General features: G+C 48.9%; 1 protein-coding gene across 6 annotated transcripts; it reads left to right on the plus strand.

Annotated features, from left to right (window-relative positions):
- On the plus strand, positions 1-8,597 carry SNX11 (sorting nexin 11). Of its 6 annotated transcripts, XM_043470399.1 has the most exons (9): positions 1-267; positions 501-606; positions 2,313-2,372; positions 3,521-3,575; positions 4,017-4,103; positions 4,398-4,498; positions 5,785-5,880; positions 6,109-6,321; positions 7,065-8,597. In XM_043470399.1, the coding sequence occupies exons 4-9, from the start codon at positions 3,534-3,536 to the stop codon at positions 7,336-7,338; spliced, it is 813 nt and encodes a 270-aa protein (XP_043326334.1). In that variant the 5' UTR covers positions 1-267; positions 501-606; positions 2,313-2,372; positions 3,521-3,533; the 3' UTR covers positions 7,339-8,597. The 6 variants fall into 6 exon arrangements, with proteins under 6 accessions (XP_043326334.1, XP_043326348.1, XP_043326340.1 ...); XM_043470386.1 differs by lacking the exon at positions 2,313-2,372 and having other exon boundaries at positions 2-267; XM_043470392.1 differs by lacking the exon at positions 2,313-2,372 and having other exon boundaries at positions 2-267; positions 509-606.
- The last annotated feature ends 5,173 nt before the right edge of the window (positions 8,598-13,770 follow it).

A 13,770-nucleotide genomic window follows, 5' to 3' on the forward strand; every position in this document is an offset into this window, starting at 1 on the left:
CCAAGCAGCGCCCCAAGAGAGAGGTGCGGGATCCAGATTCCAGCCAGGGCCTGGGCGGTGCGGAGTGCACCGCCGCGAGAGGTGCCTGCCGCTAAGAGCCAGGGCCTGCGGGGGCGGGGCGCCCTGGGCACCAGGGGTTGGCGTGCCCGCAGCCTTCTCCCGTCGTGCACCGGGGCGCCGGCCGCTCACCCGGAAGGAGAAGCCGGGACTCTTACTATATGGTGGGGCGCTGGCGGTGTCGTTGTGGGTAGTGGGCGCTGCTCTCAGGTGAGGGGGCGTGGAAGGAGTCGCGGGGAGTGGGTGCTATTCTCTGGTAAGGGCCATGGGTTTGAGCGTCAGCAGTGGTGCTTGAGGTGGGGACCTTGCTGGACATCCTAGGAAAGGAGCAGCCTCACTCCCGGGATGAAGACGGGTGCTTGGTCCGGATCCAACGAAGGAAACCTGGCTTTCCATTTATTTTTATAAAATATATAAAGCATCTTTCCTTCCCACTCCCCAAGCTTATTAGGCAGAGGAGAATAAGGACCACGTCATCCTGTGGCTCCTCGTTCGTAAGGAATACAGGAGTTTGCTACGTTGACCCAAACGCTGGGACTAGGAGTAATGGCAAGTATTCTTCGGGGACACAGGAGGCTCTTGCGCTAGATTGTGGTTGCCTTTGTTACTTAGCTGCAAGTAGAAGGAGTGGCAAGTTACAGATGAACAAAAGGATGGAGCAGAGCTGCTTGGCTGAGAACGGGCTGATGTTGGTCAGACCTGGGGGAGCTACTTTTGCTACTTGTGGGTGTTTCAGAAGGAGAGCTTTTTGAGTTGCTATACGGCACCAAGGTTGAAGAATGAGCAAGAAGGGATGGGAGTCTCAGCAGCTTGTATACTTTTATCACCGGATTTGTTTTTTTAACATGTCTCCTGAAGTTTTAGAAAGTATTGAAGTATTAGTTTAAATGGAAGTGAAAATTGTGGAGCTAAAGCCTTGACTTCCTGCCTGGAATTGTTTAGACACCGGAAAGCCTTACAGGCTACTTTATAAATAGCAAACAACTGGATTTTCCCCAGAGATACTGGTGCTGGTACAGGTGGAGAAAATAAACTTCAGACGCGATTGAAAGGGCCCAGGAAATGTAGTTAGCGCTGCATAAGTAGCTGAGAGGGCCACTGATTCTATCCTTAGTTGGGTGACACAGGGATCCATCTCCCAGATCATAGAGCTAAAATTAAGAACTTCCTCTTTTCCCTCCAAGGGCAGAAACGCTTCATTTCCTCCTGAGGAGTGGCATCTACAGGGAGGAAGCTGATGGAGAATAGTAGTTGCTAGAAATTATTACTTGAAGTCTAGGTTTTTGTGTTTGTCCAGTGTTTTTAAGGAAAGTGACATTGGAAGCTTTCTAAGTGCCCTTTAATCTTAGGATTAAGTGTATAGCATTTTTTTTAAAAGCCAGTTTATAGCTATTTGTTTCTAAGTGGTGTGAGTTCCAAAAGAAAGGAGAGACATTTGCTCTCAGAGCCTTTGGCTCACTCTTCTTGAGCCTGAGAGTGATGACCACTTAGTTACTGAATTATGGTCCTGAATTTGGCAAACTTTTCAAGGCCCTGGAGATTCATGAGCTTCACTTAGTGTGTAGATTTCCTTATCGTCATCTTTCCTGCTCTTAATTTTGTGGAAAGACACTTCAGTGTATTTAACTCTGCTCCTGTGCTGGGAATATACCAAATGCCTGAAATGAGAAGAGAAAAAAAATTTTTTGTTTTAATCTGAGGAGATTAATTGTTCACAGTGAGTCTACCTGCTCTCTCTGGTTATAGCCATTAGACTGCTTACATCCAGGGTGTTATACATCAGTTGTTATGGAATTGGGATTTCCCACCTTTCAGTTCAGGGTCCCTTCAGGGTAGTGACTGCATCAGATGAAAAGTCAGAATGTCAGCAAGTATACTATTTAATATGGCGCTGCAATCACAGCATTTCCAGTTTGCTGGGCTGTGTAGCCCAGATTTGTCCTATATCATGCAGCTTCATCTCTGCATGCAGTGTCTGTGTGTGGAGAGACCTTCTGGTATTCTAGAAAAGATTGGGAAAGCTGTGTGCCCTGCTAATTTTGTGGTGTAAATGAGTTCCTCCCTTCCTGAAATGTTAGCTTTGTGTTAGCACAACATAAAGTAGAAGGAAACTCATTACATGCTCTTCTAATGGTAAGGCAGAACTAATAAGGGAATGTGTTTAAAATTAATTGTGGGACTGTAAGAATGAGTGGGTGTGTGAATGGGCATGGGGGGAGGACAGGGAGAGCTTAGAGATAGTCTCGTTTTCCCAGGAGCCAGCCTGGATCATTTGTTGGCAGTACCTATTGGCTGAAGTCAGTTTTCATTTCAAGGTAAATTGGAAAGGGAAATTAAACCTTATTGTTCCGCTCTTAAGAGAGGGGAAGGGGGTGGAGGCAGCAGCCAGAGTGGATGCCGTTGAAGTGGTTCTAGGAGTAACAAGATTAGTGCTGTATTTTAACAGAAGGTGACATCATGGGCCCCTTTGGACTTGAGTAACCCTGTACCTCAGCCTTCATGGTCCCCTTGTTGGAGTGGGCGATGTTGCTGCGCATGTAAACTGCCACATTGGGGGAAATCAGTGGCTTAGGCTTTAATGAATCTTTGCAAAGGAGCGGAAAACATCCTGAGTCGACCTGTGCACCTCTGGGGTGCTTGGGCAGAGGTACAAACCGCATGTTGAGAGGAAATGATTAGAACCATTGGCTTGGGTTCTGGAAATGGAATTAGCTAAGAGAAGGTCACAACCTGGCAATTCACTCAGGTGCCCCAGGAACTCTCCAACTCAGATCTGCCTCTGGGTCCTGTGTGTGCTTAGCAAGACAAAGGGAGGCAGAAGCCTCAGTGTTTGTGGGGTTTTGGTTTTCTCTAGATAGCCAGGAGGGGGCGATGTTAGGCTCAGTTAGAGAGTTGTGCTGTGTGAGCCCAGCAGTTCTCAGGCAGAAAGGTTTTTACAGCTCAGCCTGCCAGTTCTGGCCGCCTGAGGTGACATTGTTGACCTGAACGTGTTTTGGCTAGAGGTGGCCTGGTTCAGAGTCCCTGCCATGGTCTGAGAAGGGAGGTAAATCTCTCAGGGCTTTTAGCTTGGCCCCCTGCTCATGTGTGTGGGGGGGCTTCCCCAATAGCTCAGCAGGTAAAGAATCCTGCAAGAGGAGATGCAGGAGACATGGGTTTGATCCCTGGGTTGGGAAGATGGCAACCTGCTCCAGTGTTTCTGCCTGGAAAACCCCAGGGACAGAGAAACCTAATGGGCTACAGTCCAAAGGGTTGCAGAATCTGACATGACTGAGCGACTGTGTACGGTAGCTCATGTGGGGGGATTTTTTTGCTTCCTCTTAAATTTTACACAAGAACAAAAAAAGTTGCCTGGATTTCCCCAGGGGGGTCGATTAAAAATTTTCAAGATTTTACCCTGGCAAAGAGAGGTGAGTGTAGATGCATACTAACAGAGATTGATCCTGTATCTCCTGTCTCTCATCAGATGTTTTCTTCCAATGGGCTTTTGGTGTAGGATGTTGGAGAACCAAGAGCAGGAGGTAAGCATGTGATTTCCAGGGAACATCTGGATGAAAGCTTGAGGGGCTTTGGGAGATCCAGATACTGCTTGGTGGTGGTGTTCTGACAGTAATACCTTAGTGGTTCTGATGTTCTCAAAGTCAAGCAAGAAGAGGGAAATCAGTAGTGAAGGCATGACTGAGAAATGAGGTTCCATTTTCACTAACTTTATTCATCGGAAGGTACTAGAATGTAAGCTTCATAAGTGCAAGGATTTTTGTCTCTTGTCCTTGTTCTGCCCCCAGTGCCTTAGCATGGTACCTGCCACATAGAGGGTGGTCAATAAATATTTGCTGAATTGAATGAATAAATGAACAAACGAGTGAAAGTTGGCATAGAGTGGAATACTCTGGCCGCCTGTGTGCTGGAACCACCTTACTTTGTGGCTGAGCTGAAGCTGAAGGAGCATTTCTTACCTCTAGGAGGTGATCACTGTGCGTGTTCAGGACCCCCGCGTGCAGAATGAGGGCTCCTGGAATTCTTATGTGGATTATAAGATATTCCTTCATGTAAGTGTATCCGACTTTGATATTGGGATCCATATACCTTTCAGGGCTGAGGGCCGGTCCTGAGGCAGAACCTGTTTATGGAGGTATTGACAGAAGAAAAGGAAGGAGGAGAGGAAAGAGAGCCTGGAGTCTGCCTGAGTTGTTTTCAGGCTGCTGGGTGGCACTGTGCTCTGCTTGGATCCCCTTGATTGGGACTGTGGCCTGGTGACTTGAGTCCTTGGTGAGAGGGATGATGGGGAGTTCGTGTGAACTTGGGCTTTTCCACCAAACCCTTTCACTTGCTTTCTCCTGTAGACCAACAGCAAGGCCTTTACCGCCAAGACGTCCTGTGTGCGCCGCCGCTACAGGGAGTTTGTGTGGCTGAGAAAGCAGCTCCAGAGAAATGCAGGTTTAGTGTGAGTTCTCTTATTTCCTTCCTGGGTCCGAGACTGGCTTCTTAGGTTCTTCCTTGGCAACTGGAGTTTACAATGAAAACAACTTGGCAGCATGCCAGGTACTAAGGTCATTGAGAAATGTGTTCTTACATCATGTTTTCAAGTCAGTGAAAAAAAGTAATGACAGAGTTCTCATTTCTAATATTTTGACCTAACAAAGCCAAACAAATCTAAAGAACGATTTTCTTTTTTTATATGTGTAGGGCTAAACAGAGGTACTGCTGGCTGTGTAAATGTGCTTCACTGGTTATCAGGAACTTTTTAGCACCTGAACTAATTTGACACATGGTGTTCCTGTCAGTTTGATATGTAAAAACTGTGATTTTTTTCCCCCTGTCTTCTTTTTTGTGTAGAGACCTTTATCCAGAGTTACGACAGAGAGCCATAGGACAGGCACTATTGTTCACTCCTCACCTACAGACTGCAGATAAGCCCTAAAACTGGAGGCAGTTTATGACAGTGATTCCAACACAGTATGGTTGCTGGGTGCTGTGGTGACTTTGTTGATGACCAAGCCAGTTGGTTAACATGTGGGATTGATGAGGCTATTGTCATGAGTCAGGCCCTCATAAGCCAATTGGAACTTCCTCTGAACAGATCCTGCATCCTCTAGTCTGGCCTGTTTTTTTTTTTTTTTTTTTTTGCCTGTTGTTTTTAAAGCATGTGCCATGCTTCACAGGAGAGGCTAGGGAGGCTCGAAGAGCTTGTGGATGAGTTGTTGCAACTTGATTACTTTTAGAAAATTCCAAACATGTGATCTTCCGGGACTGGAGATGGTGGCCTTAATTTCCACACCCACACCCAGCATCCTCCATGTCTCCATGTCCACATTTCTTCCTTTTGAAATAGTAATTGATCGTGGGAGTGGGTTTTGTAAACAATGTAGTCTAGCAGCATGGAGTTTGTAAGTCCTAGACTTGGTTCAAATACCAGCTCTGCTGCTTACTTACCAGCTGGGTGACATAGGGAAATTTACTTCCCTGATTCTATTTCCTTACCATTAAAATGGGTACGCTGACATCTTTCTCACAGGGTTTCGAGGAGGATAAATGAAGTAAGGTCTGTAAACATTTAGCACAGTGCCTGACACCAGGCGTGTCATCAGTGTTAACCCTCTGCCCCTGCCCTCTTATCAAATGCTATTTGTGTTGATTTGTGTCTCTTTTTAGGGGATTTCCTTGATCAGGGACTGGAGTGACTGGGATATTACTTATCTTAGGTATGTGTTACATTGTGTGATCCCACAGGCCTGTACCTGAACTTCCTGGGAAGTCAACCTTCTTTGGCAACTCAGATGAGTTCATTGAGAAGCGACGACAAGGTCTGCAGCACTTTCTTGAAAAGTGAGTGGACTTGGCGGGCTGGCAGTTGCCTTCTGGAGGGGATGGCAGGGGTGTGTGTGCTGTGCAGAATGGCCCCCAGGAGCACACAGGCATGTTTGTGTCAGATGCTTTTCTTGCACCCTTGTGCCTTCAGCACTCACTCAAGCCAGAAGGCCTTCAGAGGATGGGGCTGGGGATGGCTGCTATGAGGCATGATGCTTTGTGTTGTTCTACCTGTGTTTGCCCCAGGGTCCTGCAGAGTGTGGTCCTCCTGTCAGACAGCCAGTTACATCTCTTCCTGCAAAGCCAGCTCTCAGTGCCTGAAATAGAAGCCTGTGTACAGGGCCGAAGCCCCATGTCTGTTTCTGATGCCATTCTTCGCTATGCTATGTCGAACTGTGGCTGGGCCCAGGAAGAGAGACGGGGCTCCTCTCACCTGGCTAAAGGAGACCAGCCTAAGAGGTAAATGAATGTTCTTTTCTGAGACATCAGTGGCTAGGATTACTGTAACCTGGGCCAGTGAGGTGTCCATCGGTAGAGAAAGTAAGGTCACGGCATTGGTGGCCTTTCAGGAGGGCCCCTGTCATCCCATGCATGAGGGCCTTGGGTCTGTGCTGACTCATCCCTGGGAGATGGCTCTCCTGTTGCAACCTGGGGAGAAAGAAGAAAAGGCTGTCTTGTTTGTTTTGTGCTTTATCCTCTCCCCCAACCTCCGTTTTCCTTAGATACCAACTTTATTGAGATATATTCGTATACATAAAACTCACCCTTTCATGTACAATTCAGTAGTTTTTGTTTATTCATGAGGTCGTGCAGCCATCCGTCACCACAGTCAGTTTTAGAACATTTTCATCACCCCTAAAGAAACCTTGTACCTATTAGCAGTGACTCCCCACACTCCCCAACCCCAAACCCCAGCTCTTGGTAACCAGTGTCTACTTCCTGTGTGTGTGTGGATTTGCCCATTCTGGACATTTCACACAGGTGGAGTCATACATGTGGTCTTTGTGACAGACCTCTGCCACTGGCACCATTTCCTGGTGCGTCCGTGTTGCAGGGCACATCAACACTTAATTTCCTTTCTGTGGCCAAATACTACTTCCTTGTATGAATAGGCCTCCCTTGTTGTCCGTTCACTTGTGTTTGTCTGTTGATTTTTGTTCACCTGTTCATGCCCTCCTTTTCCCTTTCCCACTTTTTTCCAGTTGTTGCTTTCTCCCAAGACCCGGCAGGAGGAGCTCTCCCTCACCGCCTCCCGGGGAAGAAAAGGATCAGTTTGAGGTGTGGGCTCCTGTGGTTGACTCTGAGGCTCCTCCCTTGGAGAGCCCCACTCTCCCACCCACCTCCTCTCCATCATGCTGTGGTTTTGCAAGACCTGATGAGGGGATCTCTGCTTCTCAGCCTGTGAGGAGAGTCCTGGGAGGGGACCATGCTGTGCCTTTGGACCCCGGTCAGTTGGAAACAGTTTTGGAAAAGTGAGCTCTGCTTGGAGCTCTGGGTTCTGCTCTGAGGTGGATGAAGGCGATGCGGGCAGCGAGACTTGCTCAGCTGGGGTTAGGCACAGGCTGGTGGGGGAGGCTGGGCAGCTTCCTGTTTTACCACGGCCTCTGCTCAAGATGGTTCTGCGGAGATTGGTCATAACTCTTCAGGCTTCTTCCATAGGGATAAGACACTGTGCAGATGTTTGTAAGTTAAGCACAAGACCCAGGAGTTGTTGGTTCTGAGCCAAACCCCATATTTACTCTCCTGGAAGCTGAATTTCTTTAGATGTTTGTTAATGGGCCCAGGAGCTCAGGTGACTGGTTTGGGGACCGTAGGTGGCAGATTTTAAGCTACCTTATCAGAGATTGCTCCAACAGAAATGCTTGTGTTTCTGTTGTGTCATTGTATTCCAACTGGCTATGTTTTTGCCGAAGCCCCTGGAGCACTGGTTTCTGGGAGGCTGGCCTCTTGCTACCTCCTTGCATGGACAGTGGGGGGTGTGGGGGTGTGAATATTTTTTCTCCCACCTCCTTTCTTTTCCTCCACTCATAACCACTGAATGGGATGGTGCTGTGACTCCTGTCATTGGGGTTTCCTGCACATCCCGGGACCTCGGCCTGGCTGTATGGGGCCTGAGACCTGTGAAATAGCTCGTGGCTGTCCACAGAAAAGAAAGGTTTGGTCACAGCCAAAGGACAGGGAACGGTTCAGGGGGCTTTGTTTTGGGAAAGATACCCTGGACTGTCCCTGCCTCTCTGGTTATAAAGCCGAGATGGACTGTCTTCTCTGCAGGGTTAGCTGAGCTCCTTTCTTGTTTGAATCCTTTTCTTCTCCCTTAGTAACAGCTCCCTTTCCCCAGGGCTTCAGCCACCTCGTGTCCCTCTGCTGTGTTGCAGGAGGCCGTCTGTTCAGTCCAGTGGGGTGCGGGGGCTTTGTTTCTGCCTGGAGAGAGGGCTCTGGGGATGGAGATGAGAAACAACGCGCCTTCCTTCAGACGATGAGGCATCCTGCCCTCCTGCTGCCGTAATTCTCTCCTCTGAGAGCTGGAGCTGGAGGAGAGGAGCGCCGCTGGCGTTCTGCTTATCTGCCCGGGCGTCTGTGTGGTTCTTCTCCGTCTCGCCCGCCCCTCCCTCCCCTGGCCCCCGCACCCTGTCCGTGGGCTCTTCTGCTACTCGCCTATGCTGTGGGACTGTCATGGCATTTAGTTCAGAGTTGCGGGGCTTTGGCCTGAAATAAAATTCAAGTATTTAAGACTCTTGTTGCAATTGGTGTCTAACAAGCTGTAGCAGTGGAGGAGGGATTGAGGGCTGGCAGTAGTTACTTTCATAAATCATGAATTTATCAGCGTGGAAATAATGGTTCAGAACTGTGCGCGGAGGCGCTCCTGCATTGTGTGTGCAGCTCAAGTTCACCACTGGAGAAAGGATTGTCTTCCAAAGAGGCAGGATCCAGCTCTTCTCACAGTGATGGGCATGAACCTTGTTAGGTGTAATTTACCTGATGCTGCTTCCATCCTTGCAGCCTGTCTGAGGTGCCAGGTGCTGAAAGAGAAATAAAGTTTGTCAACAGGCAGATGCCGAGCCCTGGCTGGGACTCATCTCTCTTCTCTGCCTGCCTCCCCTGGGTCTCTCTTTTATATGATGCAGCAGAGCAAGGCGAGGAGAGAAAACCTACAGAGGCAAATCCAAAATGTCAAAAGAAGTTCATTTAAAAGGGGAAAAAAACTCTATACACAGCCCTCACAAAAACCCGACAGATGCTAAGCTAATGGCATCCGCTCTGCCGATTGGTGGGGATGGCTCATGAATATTAATGAGTCCAATGCTCCAAATGGTGCAGCTGTGAACCCAGCTGTGCTTGAAGCTCTCTCATCTCGAAACTTCCAGACAGGAGCCGGAGGTGGTCTGTGTCAATTCCCTACTCAGCCAAAAAACAGCAAGCTGGGTCGCCTTCTTCTGTTCACTCCTTTTCTTCGTGGAGTTGGTGCTCAGCAGCTAGTTCTGCCAGCAGGGTTGGCTGCTGGGACAGCAGGAGCCGGTCAGAGACACGGATGCGACTTTTCTGACTCCTGGCTTTTTTAATGGTCCATTATCAGCAATGCATACAGCAGGGCCTCAGTTAATCTAAGGCCAGGCGCCGTCCCGGAACTGCCTTGTGCAGAGTTGAGTGTAGGCCATGGAAGGAGATGTCCTAATGGAGGGAGAGTTTTTCTAGTAACTCGGGCCTAGAGTTACCAGAAGAACAGCAGAGATGGATTTTCCTCTCCGGCTCAGCAGTGCCGTCTGCCTCTCCCCAATCTCGCTCTGTCCCGGTGTGTACATGGATGCTGCCATGGCTGATAGCCTCTGTAGGGAAGATGGGAGGCTACTGGGCCAGTGGCCTGCTGAGCTGTTTTGTAGAATGGAAATTTTTTTTGTTAGAATTTGGGTTTGAGGTAGGTTCTGTGTCTGACTTACAGTCACCGTACTAATTTTTTTTTTTTGCCTATGCCGCTCAGCATGTGGGATCTTAGTTCCCTGAGCAGGGATTGAACCCTTGCCCCCTAGAGTAAAAACACAGAATCCTAATCATTGGACCATCAGGGAAGCCCCTTGTCATCTTTCTTCTGACAGTTACTTATGTGGCCCAAGTCTAGTCATCTCCTGTAACACAGGATAAGTGATCCCAAAGTCGTAGATTCCCTTTTGTTTGGTGGGAGGAAGTGTGTGTGTGTGTGTGTGTGTGTGTGTGTGTGTAGGAGGAGTTGGGTTTTCTTGTGTGAAAATGAGTTTCACACACATTGTTTATTTGACCACGGTGCCCAGTGAGGAGAGGGCAGGGCAAGTATCACCCTCATTTTCTAGCTGAGGAAACTGAGCTGATCATGGGTTTTATTTTATTTATTTATTTATTTTTTTTGATCATGGTTTTTAAAAAGCATGTTTCGGGTAGAACGTATTCATTTAAGAGATACTTCCCAACTTCTGTAAAACAAGATTTTTTTTTTCCCAAAAAAAAATCTTGAAAAAAAAAGCTGGGGACTTCCTTGGTGGTCCAGTGACTGAGACTCCATGCTCCCAATGCAAGGGGCCCAGGTTCGATCCCTGGTCAGGGAACTAGAATCCACATACCGCAACTAAGAGTTTGCATGCTGCAACTAAAGATCTCACATGCAGCAATGAAGATGGAAGATCCTGTGTGCGGCAACTAAGATGTGGTATGGCCAAAAAAAGGGATAACTAAGTCCCCCACTATTCAAGGAAAAAAAATACATTTCCCCGCATAACTTTTCAGAGTTGTTCTCAGAAATCCTCCACAGTCCGAGGTTTGCTCACCACTAAGGCCTTAGAGCTACACCGCCGAGTCCCAGGTGCCTCGTACCCGCTCCCATAGCTTTGCTTAGGAGGCGATTGTGACTTTAGTGGTCTGACTGGACAGTAAGTTTAGCTCCATGTTTGTGAATTTGTTTACATTAAGGGTTCAATCCCTGGTCAGGAGTGGGGAGGGCAGTGGGCTGGGAGGATGTGAGGTTGGAGGGAGGAATGGAAACAGCCCAGCTCCTGGCCTGCCTCACAGGGACCACAGGGACGTCCCACTGGGGGCTGGAGTGGCTTCTGCAGATTTACGTGTGAGTAGCCAACTGAGGTACAGCTGAAACCAAGCTGAAGGCCACTGCAGTGCAAGCTCGGGATGCCTGGACACTGGCCCTCAGCCACCCCCCCAGGCGGCCTTCTGCCAGCAGGGACCCGGCTCTGTAGGGGGACTGTCATCTGGCTCAAGGTAACCTTTCTTTGAGCTGTGGATGAGTGTCCCTCTTCCTGCTCTGTTTACAGCCGTACCTTCTTTCCTGAGGGTTTTTCCAATCTGCTGTGGAAATCCCCTGCCCCCACCACATGGTTTCATCTTCATCCTGCCCCAGCTCTTCTCTCTTAAGGAACCGTTGTCAACTGCTACAGTGACCAGGTGTGCATTGGGCTTACCAGCAGGGCAGCAGAAGTAACCTATTGAGGACAACCACTTCCACCTCAGTCATGGCTGGATTTGGAGCTGGAAGGCTGGAACCTCAAACCTCAAGATAAATAAACTTGGACCATTTATGTTCGAAAGGATAAAAACGTGCCACGTTTTTAGGAGACCTTGCACCTGACCCAGTGAACAGAGTCAGTTTACTTCCTTTCTGTTCCGGGGAGACCTGGTCTACTTCCACCAGAAGAGGAGGAAAACAAGGGTACTGACACAGCAGTGAGGGAGGTGTGAATCTTTTTTTCTTTAATTGTGTTTATTCATTTATTTACTATTTGGCTGCTCCAGGTCTTAGTTGCAGATTGTGGGATCTAGTTCCCTCACCAGGAATTGGACCTGGGCCCCCTGCATTGCAAACAAGGAGTCTCAGCCACTAGACCAGCAGGGAAGTCCCGGGAGGTGTGAATCTTAAGTAGAGAGATGGTGAAGCGACTGTGAGAATGAAAGGACCACCCGAAAGTCTTCAAGGGCTTCTCCCCTTGAAGGGCAGGAACACGAGATGCTTCTGTGATCTGTGGATTAACATTTCTTACCTGCGGCTGTCAAGTCCTTCCTGTTTTCAGCCTGCTCGACTTTTTCTTTCAAACAGCCTTTTGAAGGGGCCGGCTAGTTAGAGCCTTTGTGTGTGTGTGTTTCAAGTGTTTTAGCCTTTTAGGTGCTCTAGCCCTGTGTGTGTCCCTTCCCCTGGTGGCCTGGTTGGCGTGGGAAGCCAGGCCCACCAGCAGCCTGACCTGAATCCCTCTAGCAGAAGGCCAAGGATAGTGAGAGCTTGTGGCGGTTCGTTGGAGGCAATGTAACCTGCCTGCTAAAAGCTACGAGACTTAGATACATTCTACCAATTAGGGCACATCTGTTAGCAACGCTCAAAGGCAGGCATTGTCTCTTTAAGAGCCATCCCACTCCTCTCCTTGAGTGATGAGGGCTGGGAACACAAGGGAGTCAGATGCTGATTAAACAGTCCTACTGCCGAGCTCTGTTAGAAAATTACTGTAATTATGATCTAGTCCCAGCAGAGGGATGAGTTCCAATCCTGCTAATAACCCTTCCAGGTGCCTCAGATTCGGGGCCCATGGGAGGCGGTGTGGACAGGGCTCTGGCTGGCCCTTCGGTCTGCCCTCTGCAGTCAGAGACAAAGGTCCTGGACCCTTCATCTTCTTTTGGCCTCCTGAGAACGTGATGGGTTTTGGTTGTGTTTTTTCGTTTTGTTTTTTATTCTTGACAGAGCTCCTGGGAGTCATTCTGTAAGAGAGGACTTTCCCCAAACTAACACGAAGGACCAGGAAAATCACAGCCTTGAGATGACTGCCCTGACCCCCAGCTCTGCCCAGGACGAGCAGTCGGCACCACACCAGCCCCAGACCAAGCGCAGGGATCCAGCATGGGCCCTTGCACCACAGCGATTTCTGTGCTGGTCCTGGGAACCCGGGATTCTTGCTCTGAAATAGTACACAGGGTTAACATTCAGCCCCGTTTGAGACTTTCAGGGCACCCCTTCTAGGTTTCTGCTACAGAAACAGGAAAAAGGATAGTTACTACAGGACTCACTGTGGTGCAGCTTTCTGAATCAGAAAGCACCAATTTATTCATTTGAAAACATTACTCTTTTGGTGCGGCTCCGCGGCAGTGCAGGTGAGCAGATCTCCATGTTCCTGTTGAACATGGGGGCTGGCTTGCTGGTTCTTAAACCCTGAAGAGTTCATGACAGTTATACTCTGTCTTTCCAACTTCCTAAGCCTCTCCCTGTCACTAATGTAGTGGCTAAAGTGCAGACTTCTAGAAGACAAGGCAGTTTCTCTTGGACCTAAGCAAATCCATATGGCCTGAGACAGTGGTTCTCCACCAGGGGTCGTTTTGTTCCCAGGGCACATCTGACAATGTCTCGAGACACTTCTGTCAGAAGTGGGGGGAGCTGCTGGGGGGATCAGTACTGGCGTCTAGTGGGTAGAGGCCAGATGCTGCTGAACATTTGACAGCCCCCCAAACATAAAATTATCTGGTCCCAATGTCAGGAGTGCCACGTTGAGAAGCCCTGTATTGAATGAAGCAATAAGCTCTCAGTCCCCTCCCCTTCCCACACCTCCACTGCACTGCTTTGGAGATGTTGAAGAAATGATCCCAAATCTCCTGATGCCAGGTGCTTTCTTGGAGGTGGAACATATTAATGATAGGCTGAGCAGGGTGCCCACCATGGGAGGCATCCAGGAAATGTAGGTGGTGTGCATGTGCCATCTTGCTGATTCAGGGCAGAGCAATGCCCGTGCCTGACTGTGGTTCAAAGGGAGGTGTTTGTAGCCTGTTTTCTGTTCCATGATCGCATGTGGGGGATAAAAGGTGCCCAGCTGCTCACCATCAGGCTAAAAGGATCTGCAGTGGAACCAGATGCCTTCTTTGAGGACCTGCACTAGAAACCTCTTGGAACTCACTCTC

The sequence above is a fragment of the Cervus canadensis genome, chromosome 1, assembly GCF_019320065.1.
Source record: "Cervus canadensis isolate Bull #8, Minnesota chromosome 1, ASM1932006v1, whole genome shotgun sequence".
Classification (NCBI taxonomy): domain Eukaryota; kingdom Metazoa; phylum Chordata; class Mammalia; order Artiodactyla; family Cervidae; genus Cervus; species Cervus canadensis.

Bases quoted from the DNA above. Each gene is read 5' to 3' on its own strand.
- SNX11 (XM_043470399.1), top strand. From the start codon at position 3,534: ATGGGCTTTTGGTGTAGGATGTTGGAGAACCAAGAGCAGGAG. The intron at 3,576-4,016 runs GTAAGCATGTGA...TCTTACCTCTAG, and splicing joins TGGAGAACCAAGAGCAGGAG to GAGGTGATCACTGTGCGTGT. The intron at 4,104-4,397 runs GTAAGTGTATCC...TTTCTCCTGTAG, and splicing joins ATTATAAGATATTCCTTCAT to ACCAACAGCAAGGCCTTTAC.